Source organism: Pelophylax lessonae (assembly GCF_965119305.1).
Source record: "Pelophylax lessonae genome assembly, chromosome: 5".
Lineage (NCBI taxonomy): Eukaryota > Metazoa > Chordata > Amphibia > Anura > Ranidae > Pelophylax > Pelophylax lessonae.
The window spans coordinates 498,199,732-498,220,015 of record NC_138772.1 but is presented as its reverse complement, the minus strand read 5'-3'; the positions used below and the strand labels follow the sequence as shown (position 1 = coordinate 498,220,015).

Genomic DNA, 20,284 nt, shown 5'->3' with positions numbered 1-20,284 from the left:
CTATTAACTACAGGAAATATTTATATAATTGTTATTGTTTTGATTTTTTTTACTAGTAATGGTGGCGATCTGCGATTTTTTGGGGGACTGCGACATTGCGGCAGATAGATCAGACCCCTGACTGACATTTTTGACACTTTTGGGGGGACCAGTGACATTACTACAGTAATCAGTGCTAAAAATATACACGGTTACTGTAATAATGACACTGGCAGGGAAGGGGTTAACACAGTAAGTGATCAAGGAGTTAAATATGTACCTAGGGGCGTGTTTCTAACTGTGGGGGGCGTGGCTTATGAAATGATCACATAGACCTTTGTTCCTATATAGCAGGATCACAGGCGCTCTGTGATCATTCCAGGGAGAAGAATGGTCAGCTGTGTTTACAACAGCTGACTGTTCTTCTCTCTCAGCTGGGATTGATCGCGGGTGTCAGGCGGCAATCGGAGCCACCTGCCCCGTGTATCGGCATCCCCGCTGCCGAGTGGGGCGGAAGCACGCCGCCGGAGGCGCACGCTTGCCCCCTAGCTGCAGGCGCGCGACCGACATATACCTACGTCGGTTGGTGCAGGAGGGCCGCCCTGCCGCAGTATAACTGTGGCAGGCGGTTGGGAAGTGGTTAAATCATGTACTACATAAGAAACATCAAGTGTTGTGAATACAGTTGGTATCACAGTAGAGGTGTAGGTCAAAACAACATTGCATCACTTCCCAAACTGGCATAAAAAATAATGCGTGGAAGTATGATTTTCGAATCTTATTGATGGTACACTCGCATGCTGTACATGAGCGCCGCTTTCGTTTATCGATCAACGGATCATTCGAAATTCACATTGTGTATGGCCTTACAGTAGTGATAGAAATGTTACTCACCAGTAATTCAATATGTCCTAAAGACTGCCCATAAACAGATTGATGGTAACCAGTGTGACCACCAGTACCAGCAGCTTCTGGAAGGGGCTGTAGATGGACACGGCTGAGTCTCCATCATCTTCTGGTTCTGATGGAGCAGTTGTTTGCGGAGCAGTTGCTTGTGAAGCTGTTTGTGGAGCAGTTGCTTGCGGAGCAGTTGTTTGCGTAGCAGTTGTTTGCGGAGCAGTTGCTTGTGGAGCAGTTGTTTGGGGAGCAATTGTCTGCTGAGCAGTTGCTTGCGGAGCAGTTGTTGTTGAATCTAACGTTTTGGCATCGAATGACCTGGTCTGAGCGAAGACATTGTTCAGGTCGAATTCCAGCGAGTATCCCTTACCTGTAGTGGAAAGAAGAAAGCATTATAAGACAAACAAAATTACTCTTTATAAAAAACACATAAAGACAATTCAAAAGACATGCAGTGTCCAATTATGTGGAGATAAAGTGGTTATTGTTCCATATCTGCTGAAGTCAATTTCTTTTTGATAATCCCCCTGCCTGAAGCCGTCCATCAGTATTAAAAAAAAAAAAAAAAAACAACCCAATATACCCTTCATTTCCCTACAGTCTTCAGGCTGGTCTAGTGAGACCACAGGTCCTTCCTCTACTTCATCAGCAGTTGGCGGTCCTTCCTCTAGGACGGATCAGTGTGTCAGTGCTGCTTAGTCCAGGAGTACTGTGAGCCAGCCCAGCCTGTGCTATGACACACCCCCAGGAGGAAGTCCATGACAGCTTGGGCTAACAGCTAGTGTAGTGAGTTTTATGATGCTGGTTGTCATTCAACCCAGGAGACTGGCAGCATCAAGTGGCAAAAAAAAAAAAAAAGTAGTGCGGAAGACAGCTCAGGATTAACAGTGAGTATTGCAAAAGCTATTATTTTACCATGCTGATTAATAAAGAAGTAAACTTCACTGGTTTGCTTGTACCTATAGGTATATGTGATAAGTAAAAAAAGTGCGCTGAAAAATAAATAGAAAAGCTGCTACCTTAGAAAATTAAATGCAAGATGAATGGTGTGTATCAGGTGCGCTAATCCATTAACTGATATCTAATATGTATTAATATAATGATGTATCAATATAAATATTGGTGAATTAAACAGGTGAAGTATAAGTTGGAGGACAAATCCTCTACATCAAGCAAAGCAAAAACCAAACAATAAATGACATGTGCTCAACAATAAGTGAACCAAAGGTGAACAATAATACAAATAAATTCAATGGTGAATCCAAAAATGAGGTCCATAAATGAATATAAAAGTCCATATGAATCCAACATGCATGTGATTTATCTCCAAGGTGCAAAACTCAACACAATAGATAGGTGCAGCGAAGACCTCCACCGTGAATGAATAAGCCCCTTACCAGATGGGATAATACAAGGGCTTGTGTATTATCAGATCCAATGGTATAGTGTAGCCCAGGAGAAGTAAGAAAAAGCCCCAAAAACTTCTCTCCAATCAGGAGGGAGCAGGTCAGCCTCTTACCAGAAAATTGATATATCTGACCAAGGAAATCCGCCTATATGGAATGCCTTTTCTGTTTTCCTGGGGTCCTTGGATCTGTATTGCTCTGGGTGGTATATCGAATCTCCCCGGTATAAAATGAAAAAAACGCTAATAGTGTAAAATCTTCAAACTATTTTATTGTAAATAAAGTATCACACTTACAATGAGTCGGCTTGTAATAGTGCAGAAAGCGGTAGAAATACCGGAGATATAGACTAGAGAGCCGCGGCCGCCTGCAGCGCGGTCCGCGGCGATGGATTGTGACATTGCGGCGTTCCTCGTTGACGCGTTTCCTCCTACGATGGACGTCAACTGAGACAGGAGATGGCACGCAACATCACTTCCGCCCTTATATTGAACACTACAAGAAAGACTTCCGGCGTCTGCAAAGCAAGTACTGCTAAATCGTAAGTTGAATTTGAAAATAAAAACATCATATCAACGAATCGAATGTGCAAATATGCTGGATTCTGACATTAAAATCTACCAATAGAAACTAGCAATGCCAATAAAATCTGGAAAAAAGAGAAGTTTTTGGGGCTTTTTTTTTACTTCTCCTGGGCTACACTATACCATTGGATCTGATAATACACAAGCCCTTGTATTATCCCATCTGGTAAGGGGCTAATTCATTCACGGTGGAGGTCTTCGCTGCACCTATCTATTGTGTTGAGTTTTGCACCTTGGAGATACATCACATGCATGTTGGATTCATATGGACTTTTATATTCATTTATGGACCTAATTTTTGGATTCACCATTGAATTTATTTGTATTATTGTTCACCTATTGTTCACTTATTGTTGAGCACACGTCATTTATTGTTTGGTTTTTGAATTGCTCGATGTAGAGGATTTGTCCTCCAACTTATACTTCACCTGTTTAATTCACCAATATTTATATTGATACAGCATTATATTAATACATATTAGATATCAGTTAATGGATTAGCGCACCTGATACACACCATTCATCTTGTACCTATAGGTAAGCCTATAATAAGGCTTACCTATAGGTAATGTAAATATCTCCTAAACTTGCACCGTTTAGGAGATATTTACTATATACACTGCCGATGATGTCATCGGTGCATGCGCTCTGAAGGAGCGGTTGTCCGTGCCCTGTCTTCAGAGCCCTGTGCAGTGACAGGCAGCTATGGCACTCATGCACCAGAGTGACTTAATCACGGCAAACCCAGAAGAAACACCGGGAAAGATGTCCGCCGTCTCAGCAGTGTGCAGGTGCTGCTGGAGGGCTTAGTTCTAAGATAAGTATCTCATAATGAACTAGTATGTGATGCAAACTAGCTCATTATGCCTTTGTTTTACAGGTTTTTTTTGTTTATTTTCCCCAGGGTTTACAACCTCTTTAACAGATTTAAAAAAACGAACTTCCAATTTAAAGCAGAATTAAACTCTGAAATATTTTTGTAGCTCCCTCCTAGATAGGTGCTAGGCAGGGAGAATGGTTTAAAAAAGGGGGTTATATACCAGCGCTATGGAGTTTCAGTACAAAATCAATTTTTTGTGGTGTAAGCTGCCTTCAACCTACCTCTGAGGTAGTAGAGTTAGAAAAAATGCAAGAAATGTTGGACCCGGCGCTACCACTTTAAAATAGTATTGTGCAAATATGTGCTATGAAAGTGCATGTGTTGCAATCAACAAAGTGAAAAAGTGCTACGTGCCGTTTAAAACCAACAATAGGTATTAACCTGGGCTGTGCTCATTGTGCCACATTAAAATGTCATATACCATACATTTATACAAAGTGCCAAGTGCTGATAAAACCAAGTGCCACGTGTTGTGATCCGTGCTAAAACAATAATATATGGCGCCGGCGGATGTTCCACCAGAAAAAGCACCGCTGCTTTCCGCACTCTTAAGCCTTTGACTCGACACTTCTTGGTCACTACAACAAAGAATAAACCTCCATTGCGTAGCATTTGTTGTATAAAGCGAAAATATTTAGCATCCACTCACAGTTTGGGGAGTTCACTGTCAGCTTGAATGGTTTATGCCGGGTCGCTTCCGCGTTCCACTGGCTCAAACCACCAAAACCGGAAGTGACGTATTGACGTACACAAACCACGCCCTACGCGTTTCGTCATACGACGTCATCTGGAGCGTGCCATCTCTCACTACTCCCGGTCTTTTTATAGGCTGGGATGGCGCCATCTTGGTGTACCTAATTTGAGGCCGGATACGGCGGCCATCTTGGTGCACCCATCCCATATCCTAAAGAATGTTTATTCATCATGTGAACTCCCTTCATGTTGTGTTTGCCGTACATAAAAACAACAATATACTTTATTAACCACAGCGTACGACTAAAAACGATTACTATGTTTAAAATACATTTGTGCAAATAGTGATGTGTCTGGTTTAATCGGGGTGAACTGATAACCAGTATGTGCCGTGATTGGGAAATAAATAGATATTGATTAAAATATTTTTATTATTATGTGACAAAGTGATACGTGCCTTAACTATACTCAATACATAAAATATAATATATAAAAATCGTTCTCCTCTGATGCAGATTTAGTCCTCCTTAAAGTTCTCCTTTTATGGATAATCGCAATTTATAGATATGATTTTTGGAATGTTTATGTATTTTTATATTTTTATATATATTTTAATTTTTTTGGAATTTTATTCTTATATTTTTTCTGTTCCAATGTTTCTCCTCATCATATAAGAATATTCCAAGTGTCCCACTGCAATGGTTTCCTCACTTTAACATCCTCCCCGTTTTTTCTGGATTTTTCTGGATTTTATAATGAATATACATTGTCATTTTATTGTCATTTTATTTTCATTTCATTGATTTTCGTCTAAAAACGTGAGAACCGTCTTTGGACTTCAATAACAAAAAATATATACTATTTTACAATTTAAAAAAAAAAAAAAAAAAAAAATATATTTTTTCAGCACGATTTCATCTCACCGATTAATTGTTACATGTATGGGCACTTCTTTCATAGTCTAGCACCAATTGCATAGACACATGGGCCCACGATTTTTATATATTATATTTTATGTGTTGAGTATAGTTAAGGCACGTATCACTTTGTCACATAATAATAAAAATATTTTAATCAATATCTATTTATTTCCCAATCACGGCACATACTGGTTATCAGTTCACCCCGATTAAACCAGACACATCACTATTTGCACAAATGTATTTTAAACATAGTAATCGTTTTTAGTCGTACGCTGTGGTTAATAAAGTATATTGTTGTTTTTATGTACGGCAAACACAACATGAAGGGAGTTCACATGATGAATAAACATTCTTTAGGATATGGGATGGGTGCACCAAGATGGCCGCCGTATCCGGCCTCAAATTAGGTACACCAAGATGGCGCCATCCCAGCCTATAAAAAGACCGGGAGTAGTGAGAGATGGCACGCTCCAGATGACGTCGTATGACGAAACGCGTAGGGCGTGGTTTGTGTACGTCAATACGTCACTTCCGGTTTTGGTGGTTTGAGCCAGTGGAACGCGGAAGCGACCCGGCGAACACCATTCAAGCTGACAGTGAACTCCCCAAACTGTGAGTGGATGCTAAATATTTTCGCTTTATACAACAAATGCTACGCAATGGAGGTTTATTCTTTGTTGTAGTGACCAAGAAGTGTCGAGTCAAAGGCTTAAGAGTGCGGAAAGCAGCGGTGCTTTTTCTGGTGGAACATCCGCCGGCGCCATATATTATTGTTTTAGCACGGATCACAACACGTGGCACTTGGTTTTATCAGCACTTGGCACTTTGTATAAATGTATGGTATATGACATTTTAATGTGGCACAATGAGCACAGCCCAGGTTAATACCTATTGTTGGTTTTAAACGGCACGTAGCACTTTTTCACTTTGTTGATTGCAACACATGCACTTTCATAGCACATATTTGCACAATACTATTTTAAAGTGGTAGCGCCGGGTCCAACATTTCTTGCATTTTTTCTAAGGGAGAATGGTTTGCTCTCTCTCTGCTTATCAGGGGAGCCTGATCGATAGTTAGGCCTGCTCATTGTGCTCAGTGTGTATTCATCTGGTCTCAGGGAGTGTCCCCATGAGATCTAACGGGGAGGCACGTTGGATGCTGTGGAAAACCTGGCCAATGATACACAGGCTTTTGTAACCATCCCAGTGGGTTGCCACACAAGATGTGCATCATGGGATAGGGTATAAAAGCTGAGAGCACATGAGACAGGGGGTCTTTGGGCGGGAAGCCAAGTCCCAGAAGGAGGGTGATGGCTGTCTCCTCCTCTGAAGGTGTGCAAGGTGGTCACAGGCAGTCTGCCTAGTGGACCAGCAAAGTGTGGCTGAACTCAGAGGTCCAGTGAAGCTGACTGAGGAGCTGAAGGCAGAGAAACTCTGGAAAAACAGTGTCCGTGAGTACAGGGGAGCTTGCCAATGGGTGTGCTCAGGAAGGGGACCACTCCAGTGGCTAGAGTCAGTGGACGGGTGTCAGTCTACAAAGGCAGTTAGAGTAAAGGGGGTACCAAGTTGTTAACCCTTAAGAGAATATTCAAGCGGGATCAGTTAATTTATCTTCACTTTAGTGGCAGGGTGAAGCAGCGGCCTTGCCGCATTCTACAGTCAGTTGTCCCCAGGACTGTGCATAGTTACTAGTGGGAGTATCCCACTCATCCCTTCTACCATCCCAGTTCTAAATAAAACACAAAAAACAACAAATCCCCTGGACTGATCATTGTCTGAGTTAAGAACTTTTAATGCCGTTTATCTACTGTCAGTTGCTAATGGTAACCCAGGGGACCAGGGCCGCTGATAGGGGGGACCACCAGCCCTCTTGTAGGGGGCCCGAGCACACAGGGGAGCCCACACAGAGAGGGGGATTAGTGATGGACAACAAATACAGAAATCTTCCTCCAGCACCTGAATCCGATCTGTCCCTCTCCCTGCTATCAGCTTTTATCTGTTGAGAAAGAGACAGTTGTCCCTCACTAATCCCCCTCCCTTGTGTGCCCCCCCCTCCCAGCACTTATCTCTGCTCAGGAGTTTATTTAAATTGTAACTTTGTTTCTCTCCCTCTGTCTCTCTGATCACTGAGCTCCAACTGCCCAGCCTGTATATTTTTCTCATCTCATCTTCTTTTTTTATTTAACATAGTTTTTTTTAGATTTAGCAGGAATTATGCGAGTTATGTTATATTTGTGTCTGCCAATAGTGATTTTGTTGTAATTTTAGCTAAATATATCTGTAATATTTTCTTGGGGGGGCCCTGCCAGGTAGTCTGTACGGGGCCAGGCGATTTCTAACAGCAGTACTGCAGGGGACCCGTGAAGTGTAATTCTCAGCAGCTCTCTAGGGGGCAGTGCTACATTTATTTATAGTTTTGGGCCCCCCAGGAGCTGTTGGTATGCATAACATATTAAAACATTATGGCACATTTACCTGGCAAGTGATCCCCTCCAGTGCTGCACTGTCAGTGCTTCCACTGGTTGTGTGTGCTTGTATCTTCTCGCGGTCTTCTGTCCAGGTTTGGACTGTTCAGCCTCTTGACTGACTGGGCCATGATGATGATGTCAATCCCATGCATGCAAATAGGAGTCACATCATCATGGCACAGAGTGGTGCCATAAATGTATGCTGAACTGTGCATGTGTGGCTCAGCGTACATTAAAGTTGACAGGCAGGGAGATGAAGTTTTCACAGAAGAGGCCAATAGAGTCTCTTCTCTTGAAACAATCCTATCTGTCATAATTTTTTTTAATTGAAAAGGGTTAGCACCTCTGTCTTGTTTTTTTTATTCCTGTCCCCACTGGGAACATTTCCTTTTACTTGCTGTCTCAGAGGCACACGTTTGAAAGGTTTCCACTTTTTCTGAAGACAATGATCCTCAAGATAGCAAGGGATCTCCCTATTGTTTTGGAAAAGTCACGTTCCATGCGCTTTTCCCATACCACGTTCAAAACACAATGGATGTGTGATCTCCTGTGGGTGTCTAAATATTTGTAATGATACCCCAAATGCATATCGCAAACGCAGTGCGTTTGCCTACTCTATATTGGATGGTACCGCATGCAATTACAAAAATGTTGGCAACGCGGGGTCTGATGTTCATATACAAATCTTTATTAGATGCCCATCAGGAGTAAAGATCCAATGCACAAAACTCTGACGCATTTCAGCCCTTGTGGGCTTTAGTCTTAACAAACCATGCGATTTGGTGTGGTGCATTTTTGCCAGCTAGTGCATGCACTACTTTTTAGCTTGATCCAGTAAAATTGGCTTGACAAAATTCAATTACTTAATAAATAAAAAGATCAGGCGCCCCGATAATCAGAGGTTAGATTAACCAAAAGGAAACAAAAGTGCTGCTAATCTGCTACAGGTGTCTTACATGTGAATAGAGGGAAGAAGGAATCTGCGAAAATATGTGTTAAGGCCAAGGTAGCTAAATCTGAGAGTGCTAATGTGCAAATGAAATATGATTAATAAATAAATTATTAAATAATTATGTGAATAGTGTATGATATATATATGATTCTATACAATATTTGATCATATATATCATACACTATTCACATACTTATTTCACAATTTTTTTTTTTTTAATGTATTAATCATATTTAATTTGCACGTTAGCACTCTCACATTTAGCTACCTTGGGATTAACACAAATTTGCGCTGATTACTTCTTCTCAAAATTCAATTACTAAATGTGAAAAAAAAATTCCACGCTATCCCTGTATATAACCCACCTTTTACTCAACTCTATATACTATAGGAAGCAGCTAGCACCACTATGCATCCAACCACCTGTACAAAATGCAATAAATATATATATATATATATATATATATATATATATATATATATATATATATATATATATATATATATATACATATATAGTCACAATAAAGAGCAGCGCTGTCCTTCAATAAAGTGCATTCAAATTAAAGTGCATAAATAAGTATCTGAAAACAGTGTAAAAATCTATATATATAATAAATTTACATGAGTCCATCTTTTCTTTTAAATATATATACAGTCCATCGATAAATTATTCTATGTCTATGAAAAAAGTGCAGTCCCATAACTCAAAAGCTCTTCAGTAATTGGTTCTGATCACCACAGTGCCCTTGTGTATGCCAAGGATTGTATTGTGAAATGCCCATTTTTTACTTCTGAAATGTGAGTGAATTTCTATATAGAAATAAATACTTTTTATTAGCGATTTGCACTATATTTCTTTCCTCTTGCCTCCTATATGATTGACACCATGCTGAGAGCCATGGCTTTGGAATGTACAGCCAGTGGGAGCAGTGCCATGTATAACACTGCCAAGCGCATACAGACCACCTTTAATTAGTGAGGTCAGTTAAAGAAGGTAAGAAGACATCCATAGGTAGGGTGAAGGGTTACTGAAGAGTTTCTGATGTATGGGACTGCAACCTTTTATTGAACCATTGAACCATTTATTTATAAGGTTATGTATTATCTTTTTGTTTCAATAGGCATGCACATTAGTTGATACAATCTTTTGTCATTTTAATAACATGTTCCCTCCCAGGCATCCAATTCCTTGGATGGTCTCTCCCTGTGGTATGCTGATATCTTGCGAACTAAACCTGGGCCAAACTATAAATGCCTCCTTTATGTGTTTGATACACTTTATCGCTTGAAGCATAAAAACGTGACTATTCTTTGCAGAGGACCTATCCTATGTAAGCATCATTGTTTATAGACTTAATCTGTTGATGTCGATTTTGCATGGTTTCTTTTTGTGTTTAATTGATGTGCATTTATTGCAGCGGTTACATATGCAGCATCCATAATTATCTCCTGAAGAAGCCAATTCATAGCGAAACATGTAGAGTGAATTGGAAAGACTGCACAACATATGTAACCATAATTATTTTATTGTTGAATAATGTTAATTTGTATAAAAAAAATTGAGATTTTTACAAAAAGGAATTTTATCTTTTGTGTAGCATAAAAAAAAAACACATAAACAAAAACAAAAAGAATTTTCTCTTTTGTTTAGCAGCAAAAAAATTTTCAAATTTGAGGGGGTGTGGTGCTTTTTATTTTCAGACACCCAACTTAACTTCTTGTTGCCCTGTTTTCCTGCCGCTGACGTCCAGGGCCGGTGCAAGGGTTTTTGACACCCTAGGCGAAACCTCATTTTGCTACTCCCTTGTGTGTCGGTCTGTCACTGATCATAGAGGCGGGGACCGCATCTGTTCTGTCACTGTCCGGAGACTGTCAGGACTCGGGAGACCGGTGACATCAGGTCTGTTCTTCAGTGCTGCCGCGGCACCTACACATAGTGATGGTCCAGGGCGGCTGCACAGCACAGGCAGCGCCGGGACTGAGTAGGGAAACCAGCGGCAGGGCACCCCTGGGCGGCAGTGAACCCTAGGCGGCTGCCTAATTTGCCTTACTGGTAGCACCGGCCCTGCTGACGTCACCCGTAGTCACCGGTGGGCAGGATACTGGATGCTGCAGTACTCAGTTCTCCTCCTCAGTGTGTTACAGACATCCGGTACATTAAGTACTAGTAGTTCCCTATGGCTGAATTTAGTTTTGTGCATTTACTGCATTGTGCATGGATATCTAGTAGGGGAAGCTCAATTTAGATTTGCCTTGAGGCTTCATTTTTTCCTATTTTTACTCCAGATCAGGTCATTTGTAGTCGAAAGTAAGGGTTTTATTTATATGCAACTTTAGTGCCTTAGATATAAAGAACATTTGTTTAATGTGTGTTAGTCTAACAGTGAAAGAACAATTACACTCTTTGAATCTAAGTGGCTGCCTGCTACTGCAATGTTAGGCTAACATACATTAAACAAATGCTCTAAGACACTAAAGTTGCATATGAACCCTGCTCCACTCTCAAGCGAAGCCACACACCAACTGCATTGTAAGCCGAGTGACATTTCTTTAAATAGGTAAGGGGCGGAGCCACCTAGCGACATCACATAGTGGCACAGCCCCCTTGTGACATCACCAACCCCTGCATGCTTGGGGGGTCCCTAAATGGCAGTTTGAAAATGTGGTCACCCTATCAGGCTGGACTGTATATATATTTAACCAGTTCTGGACCGCCAAGATTTGCCCCCTTACAAATGACCACTGACCAGGCCATTTTTTGCAAATCGACACTACGTTATTTTAACGGACAATTGCACGGTTGTGCGACACTGTACCTAATAATAAAGTTGATGTCCTTTTTTACCCACAAAAAGAGTTTTTTTTTTTGGTGGTATTTGATCACCTGTGCGATTTTTATTTTTTGCGCTATAAACAAAAAAAGAGTAACAATTCTGAAAAAAAAAACAATACTTTTCACTTTCTGCTATATAACATTCCCTAAAAAAATTTAAAATCTAATTTTTTCATTCTTGTAGGCCAGAGTTTTCTGATAGGTTTGCGCAAAAGTTATCGCATCTACAAACTAGGGGAAAGATTTATGTCATTTTTGTAATTTATGTCATTTTTATTTATATTTTTTTTATTCATATTTATTTTTACTAGCAATGGCGGCGATCAGCATTTTTTAGCGGGACTTTGACATTGCGGCAGTCAGATCGAGCCCCTAACTGACATTTTTGACACTTTTGGGGGACCAGTGACATTACTACAGTAATCAGTGCTGAAAATATACACTGTTATTGTAATAATGCCCCAGGACATGCTCCAGGCTGCTCCCGCGAGCCGACATACCCCTACGTTGGTTCGCGCAGCCGAGCCAGCCTGCCGCAGTAAATCTGCGGCAGGCGGTGGGCAAGCGGTTAAAAAAAAAGATGGACTCACATTAATTTATTATATATAGATGATTTTTACACTGTTTTCAGATATTTATATATGCACTATAATGTGAATGCACTTTACTGAAGGAGAGCGCTGCACTTTTTTTTTTTCACTATATAAAATTCAATTACTTAAATACATTTTGTTGAGGGAGTCGGGCTGAAAAATGTCTAATAAACCGCACCTGCTGCCAATCAGTTTTTTTATGACAGGGCTGCTTTAAAATCACTTACATGTGCTTTAGATGCACACAGAAGCAGAGATATGAAATTTTGCTCATACCTGGTAGTTTAAGAACAATGTCGGTGTAGTTGGCCCAGCAGCTGTCAAACAATATGGTAGTGTTCCCAGCCAGTCCATCGCTGGTGTAGGTGTTATTTGCATATTTCAGTCTTGCTGTTAGTGACAATGAGCTGCTGCTCACAGAAACACAGTTTCCCTACAAAGAAAGCAGAACTGACAGTTAAAGCTGAGGTTAAAGCGGAGTTCCATCCATTTTTTCATCGGTTAGATTAAAAAAACCTGAAAAAGAATTGGATAATTATAATTTTTTTTTGTTTCACTTACCTTATTTTTAATGAAAATTAACTTACCTTCCTTTCTCTTCCTCCTTAGGCGGCCGCGGCCCCCGACGTCACTTCCTCCAATGCATTGACTCCTGGGAGATGAGCGTCATCAATCCCAGGAGTCAATGTGCCTGCACCGGTGTCCCTCGTCACTTCCGGGGCAGGCACGTCATTCCCTGCTAAATAAATTAGAACAGCTTCTGGGCATGCGCAGAACCAGCTGCGGGATGACACTCCTGCGCCGGAAGTAACAAGCAGGGCATTCTGGGACTCCGACATCCAGGAAGAGGGACGCGATGAGGGACGCTCTGGCTTCAGCTGCCCACACCGCAGATGGCGGCGTTGGACAAGAAATTTTCAAGGTAAGTTTTTCTTCTTACAGGTACACAGTTCAGAGGCTATCATTGCTTAAATGCACTAGCCCTGACTGTCCTAGGGGTATTTTTATCCAAAAAAAAAAAAAATATGGGCCGGAACTCCGCTTTAAGGTAGAAATCAAAATATAATTACTCCAATTATGAATTATTTACAAAAAAAATTGATTTATTTTATTTATTTTACACTGAACTAGCATACATTTCTTAACCTGTTTTAAAATATGTAATCCCTTGCACAGCAGCATTGACATTGGCAGGGAGAGGGCCAATGCTTTGCATTGTGCTGTCCATCATGGGGAAATGATTACAGGAGGAGTGATGACTGCATCCCTGTGCTGCAATGTTCATTCAAAAGCTAGGTAGGCAGATTGCTGATTATGCTGTTTGTGATAGGGAAAAATGTGGTCACCAATATATTGTCTGGCAGGGGTACCCCAATCTGGAGATTGGAGATGCACAATAACAAATCCTTGCTCTTTCCTGCAATCCACCTAAACACCTTCTCCAAATCTATCCTTCTCTTACCATATACTGCTGCAAGCAACTCCTGAAAACATCATTTTAACTTTTAGCTAGTATGAGTGAAATCATTCTAAAGACTTCTTTCAAGTACTGAAAATACACAAACTTACTTAAAACCATATTTCATATCTTGCCTTGTTTTAAAAAAAGTAAAAAGATAAAAAGGTAATCCAACAACATAATAAACCTATACATAAAGTATCACATCTGCACAATATATTGTACAGATAATTATAGTAAGGATTAATAAATGCAAAGCCCCCATTACCCAACACATATTAGGAATCCCAACACACACTAAAGGTTAAAAAAAACCTTAAAGAGATTGTAAACACCCCCTCTGTAAGTTGTACCTATAGGTAAGCCTTTAATAAGACTTACCTATAGGTACTGTAAATATCTCCTAAACTTGAACCATTTAGGAGATATTTACTTTTCATGCAGCCGACGACGTGCCGTTCCTTCAGAGTCCTGTGCCATGAATGGTGGCTCCTGGGCGCATGAGTGATGTCATCGCGCCTCCGGCCAATCAGATGGCCGGAGGACTCAAACCAGGAAGAAGGACGGCCATGTCATTGCTGAGCGGGCGGCACTGCGGGGGCTTAGTTCTAAGGTAAGTATTTCATAATGAGCTAGTATGCAATGCAGACAAGGTAGCTTGGGAGCAACCCTGCACAAGTGCTCTATAGAAAGCTTTTATGGGGGCACTTGTCAAAGAGGAGGAGCCAGGAGGGCTGGTGGAGAAGGAACCAGGAGCCAGGAGAGCTGGCGGGGAACCCAAGAAGAGGAGGATTAGGGCTGCTATGTGCAGAACTATTACACAGAGCAAGTGCTTGTTATTTTAGGAAAATTAAAATGAACACTTTAATATCACTTAAAAAATTAAAAATTGCTGGTCAACTTTAAGGTCTTCTTACTCACTTTTTTAAGCAAGTAAGATGCACATAACCACTTCTGGACTGAAAGGATTTACCCCCTTAATGACCAGGCCTTTTTTTGTGATACAGCACTGCGTTAATTTAACTGACAATTGCGCAGTCGTGCGACGCTGTACCCAAATAAAATTGTTGTATTTTTTTCTCTCACAAATAGCTTTCTTTTGGTGGTATTTGATCACCTCTGCGTGTTTTTTTTTTTTTGTCCACTATATACAATATTTTTTACTTTCTGCTGTAAAACATTCCCAATAAAAAAAAAGTCAAATTTTTTCATCAATTTAGGCCAATATGTCTGCTAATATATCTGCTAATATTTTTGGGGGAAAAAATCCCAATAAGCGTATATTGATTGGTTTGCGCAAAAGTTATTGTGTCTACAAACTAGGGGAAAGATTTATGTCATTTTTATTTATTTATGTATTTATTTATTACTAGTAGTGGCAGCGATCAGCAATTTTTAGCCGGACTGCGACATTGCGGCGGACAGATCGGACCCCTAACTGTCACTTTTGACACGTTTGAGGGGACCAGTGACATTACTATAGTAATCAATGCTAAAAATATGCACTGTTACTGTACTAATGACACTGGCAGGGAAGGGGTTAACACCAGGTGCAATCAAAGGGTTAAATGTGTGCCTAGGGGATGCTTTCTAACTGTGTGGGGGATGTACTTGCTGGATGAACACAGAGACCTGTGTTCATCACTGACAGAACAGCAGTGTGCCGTGTTTACTTCGGCAGACCGCCGTTCTGTCTCCATAGGGAGCGATCACAGGTGCCCAGCGGACATCATGTATGCCAGACCCGCTGATTGGCTTCCCCTCCAGCCAATCAGCGTGCATGCGACCCCACAAACTGCTACACGAAACGAGGTACAGTTATGTTGTTTCGCGCAACAGAGCCGACCTGCCGCTGTATAACTACGATGGCTGGTCGGCAAGTGGCTAAAAAGGTGACCAGCAATTTTTTTTAGCATGTAAGACTTTTTTAGCCTTACATGATCTCCCTGCTTTTTAATGTTTGGAAGGGGGCTGTGGAGAAATATTTAACATACAGTAGTTAATCCTGTTTTAGGGTTATATAGCCGTTGGAAAACATTTTGAGAAGGACACAAATAATAATTTTCACAAAGTCTGCTGCTTCAGTGTTTTTAGATCTTTTTGTCAGATGTTACTATGCTATACTGAAGTATAATTACAAGCATTTAATAAGTCCCCGTTCACACTGGGGCGACCTGTGAGGCGACCTGGTCGCCTCACAGGTCGCCGTAGGTCGCCTTCCTTAGGGAAGCTGCGGACCTGTTCTAATAGGAGCGACACAAGTTGCTCCGACTTAGAAAAAGGGTCCGGAGCTTCTTTGGGGCGACCCGGAGCGACCGTCATAGACTTCAATGTTATGAAGTCCGGGCCGGCCGCTCCGAGGTCGCGGCGCGCGGCTCGCACCCCGACCTCGGAGGTCGCCCCTGGAAGTCGGATCGCCCCAGTGTGAACAGGGCCTAAGTGTCAAAGGCTTTTATTGACAGTTACATTGGGTTTATGCAAAGAGTCAATATTTGTAGTTTTGACCCTTCTTTTTCAAGACCCCTGCAATTCGCCCTGGCATGCTGTCAATCAATTTCTGGGCCACATCCTGATTGATGGAAGCCTATTCTTGCATAACCAATGGTTGGATTTTGTCCATACTTTGTGGGGGAGGTTTGTTCACCCTTCTCTTGAGGATTGACCACAAGTTCTCAATAGGCTTAAGGTCTGAGGAGTTTCCTGGCCATAGACCCAAACTTTTGATGTTTTGCTCCCCAAGCCACTTAGTTACCACTTATGCTAAAGCATTCCATCATGCTGGAAAAGACATTGTTCATCACCAAACTGTTCTTGGATGGTTGGGATACGTTGGTCTCGGAGGATGTTTTTGTACCATTCTTTATTCATGGCTGTGTTCTTAGGAAAAATTGTGAGTAAGCCCACTTCCTTGGCTGAGAAGCAACCCACACATGAATGGTCTCAGGATACTTTACTGTTGGCATGACACAGGACTGATGGTAGCGCTCACCTTTTCTTCTCCAGACAAGGTTTTTTTTCTGGATGCCCCAAATAATCAGAAAGGGGATTCATCAGAGAAAATGACTTCACCCCATTCCTCAGCAGTCCAATCCCTGTACCTTTTGCAGAATATCAGTCTGTCCCTGATGTTTTTCCTGGAAAGAAATGGCTTCTTTGCTGCCCTTCTTGACACCAGGCCATCCTCTAAAAGTATTCACTGAGTGTGCAGATGCACTCACACCTGCCTGCTGCCATTTCTAAGCAAGCTCTGCACTGGTGGTGCCCGATCCCGCAGCTGAATCAACTGAAGGAGATGGTCCTGTTGCTTGCTGGACTTTCTTAGGTGCCCTAAAGCCTTCTCCACAAATGCAGTGGAAATGTTTTTTGAGATTACGTTTATTTCATGGTAAAGAGGGACTTTGCAATTAATTGCAATTTATCTGATCACTCTTCATAACATTCTGGAGTATTTTCAAATTGCCATCTGAGGCAGCAGACTTTGTAAAAATTAAAATTTGTGTCATTCTCAAAACTTTTGGTCATGGGTGTACATTTAAATACCAGCTTCCTTCATTGCCCTAGTATGTATGCATGCATGTCGGACCTTAGACTTTAGGTTCCTTAAGAGCAGGGACTGATGTAAATGGATAACATTTACAGCCATGTGTAAATTGTCAGCACAGCACTATATAAACACCTGTAATAAATGAATAAAAACGTTTTGTGTTTGTTACAAAAGAGCTTATAGGAAACTTACATTGGAATCTACGGCCATTATAGATGGTTGTTGCGACAGAAGCTGTCCCGGCAATCCAGCCACGGGTTCACGGATTACTTTCAGCGAGGATACTGTAGCCAGATAGTTTCCAGTGGAGGATGACTGGTTCCTGCTAACAACAGGCTGCTCCGCCACCTAAAAATCACATTTCTTTGTCACTGTGTATGCTGATACATCACTGGCCCTGTATGTATTCATCTCAGCCTTTATATTTATTTAACCTCCCTGGCGGTATGATTGTTTCGGATTTTAGGTGCTGAAAGCGGTACCATTATTTTGCATGTAATTCTTAATAATGAGCAGCCCAAACCAACTATTTACATATGATTTTTTTTTTACTGTGCGTTCTTCTTTATAACATCTCGGTTATGATAAAGTTTGAAACACAAAATCATAAATTATAATATAATAAATAAAAATAAATAAGTTAAAGTATATATATATAGTACAGTAAAACTGCAGTAAAGGGCACTTGGGGGCAAACTAATGTCAATTTATTTTATTTTGTATTGTAATCAGTGTGTTTGTGTGAATAACTTTTTGAATTTGCCACCGGTTTCACCCCCCTGCGAGTGTCACGTCGCAGGAGACGGAAGTCAGGGCTCACAAGCATTGGGCGGAAGATCCGGCCGCGGCACACCGCCAGGATACATCGCTGGATCCCAGGGATAAGGTAAGTAACCCCTCTTTCAGGATCCAGCGATGCTCCTGGCGGTACCCCGAGTGTGGCTCGGGGTTACCGATAATTGCACTGAAATTTAACCCCAAGCCACACTCGGGAATACCACTAAGGAGGTTTTTGTATAAAGATAAGAATTTATTTCCCGCTATTCTACACTTTCTCTACACAAAGTGCCTGTTTTTGGCACAACAAGTAAGAGAGATATTCCAAACAGGGACACAAACAGAAATAAAAGAATAGATAGATGCCCATCCTTCCTTACTTTATTAATACACATTTTTCCCTTTACATCATCTTCTGGTGACACCTGTTACCTGGGATAGGAAGCCATGGTGGGATAGGAAGCCATGGATACAGATGTAAAAGTAGACCTGAATGAGGACCTAGCCTGCTCCCACTTTGGCCAAAATGAATAAAACAGCTATGCAAAAGTATGGTTCGGATAAAGCAGTATTAAACTGAAAATCAAAAATGTAATATATTGCAGCTTACCCATCATTAGATGTGGAGGTTGTATTAGTGTTATTATTTCTTAGCCCCCCCCCCTCTGTTTTCACTTGGTGATCTGGCCAGTTTAGGCTCCCCCCCCCCCCCCCACACACACCTTCCGGTTTTCCCTTGGTGATGTGGCCAGTAGTACACCTCCTTTGTCAGAATTCTCCCATCCTAGATAAAGGAGAACATGGCGCACCTTTGGAGAGCAGCATTGTTAATCTGGGGGGAGGGGAGTGTTGGATGACTTGCAGATTTAAATACATTAAAAAATTGAAGCAAAATTCCAGCTAATACTTTATAAGAAGTTACAGCAAATAAGTTGCTGTTTCTTCCTTTTGGAATAAAGGTTTTACATAAATAAATAAAAGTGGTCATTGTACGCAACCCCTGTCAGTGGTAAATTGTTTGTTTCTTCCCTGTAACTGCTACATCTGCAAGAGCTTGTTCTTTTGAAAAAAAAAACAGACTTACTGGTTAGATCACCAGGTGAAAATAAAGAAAAGAAAGCCTAAAAACTAAAACCAATGCAGTCATATCTAAGAATTGGTAAACTGCAATATAATAAATGTTGCTTTTGGGTTTAATACTGCTTTAAGTTATCTGGATCTAAGGGTAAAACTTTTTTAATTTTGATGGCGATGGGGGGTAAGTGTGATGGTGGGTTAGAGCAGAGTTGCTATGATGCGGCAGGGTCAGTCTTCAGCAAAATGCTATCCAATTATGTTCTACAGCCATTGAACACCATTTGTTTTACAGAAGGTTAGCTATGAGCTATGAGATTAATGGCATGGTGGTTCAGAGGGTAGAGGAGTTTTGTTTCCTGGGAACAATAATAAGGAAGGACCTATCATGGACGGGGCATATATCCCGTCTGGTGGGAAAGGCTCATTAGAGTTTGTATTTTTTGATAAAGTTTTGGATGGCAGGCTTTTTAGAGCGGGTCCTTTTTAGCTTCTATAAAGCTGCCATTGAAAGTGTGCTACCTTATCACATTTCTTTGTGGCAAGGATCATGCACAATCCATGACAAAAATGCCCTGCAGAGGATAATAAAAACTGTACAGAAGTTTATTGCAGGAATTAGACTACCATGTGTTTATGAACTGGGGAGGGGATGTGTCTTTGGAAAGTAATTAATATATTGGAAGACACTTCACATCCTGGTAATGCTCTGCGTACATTGCTAATGTCTGGTAGGCGGTAAAGAAGTATTGGCTCTCGTACTACCAGGTTGCCAAATAGCTTCTTTCCTCGATCTGTGCGGCTTTTGAATGCTAGAGGTCTTGTGGGATAAATCATTTGGGAGTTACAGTATGTATCTATTAAGGTATGTATGCTGTTTTTGGATAAATGTTTTTATGTTGGGCATGGAATTCCTTTTTTTAATGTGAGGGAGCCACAACTCTGTTTCGTTTTATGATTGGTATTGTAAAATGACAAAAAAATTTCTGATTCTGATGTTGGCTGCCATTACCATGTCAATGAATGGCACTGATCCAGGGCAGTTGATATGCAGGTCCTCCCCCGGCATTTAAAAGGGAACTTAAAGCGGAGTTCCACCCAAAAGTGGATTTCTGCTAATTTGTTCCCCCCCCCTCCGGTGCCACATTTGGCACCTTTCATGGGGAAGGGGGGGAACGGGTACCTGTTTTTGACAGGTACTCTTCTCCACTTCCGGGAT

General features: G+C 41.2%; 1 protein-coding gene across 1 annotated transcript in view; it reads right to left on the bottom strand.

Annotated features, from left to right (window-relative positions):
* Window positions 1-1,055: 1,055 nt before the first annotated feature.
* LOC309556567 (fibrocystin-L-like) overlaps window positions 1,056-20,284 on the bottom strand; it is a gene marked incomplete at both ends in the record, with an annotated part of 248,337 nt that continues 229,108 nt past the window's right edge. The window contains 3 exons of the mRNA XM_082259011.1: window positions 1,056-1,246; window positions 12,488-12,644; window positions 17,407-17,562. Of these exons, the coding sequence (XP_082115137.1) occupies window positions 1,056-1,246; window positions 12,488-12,644; window positions 17,407-17,562 (504 nt within the window). The remainder of the gene's footprint in view (window positions 1,247-12,487; window positions 12,645-17,406; window positions 17,563-20,284) is intronic.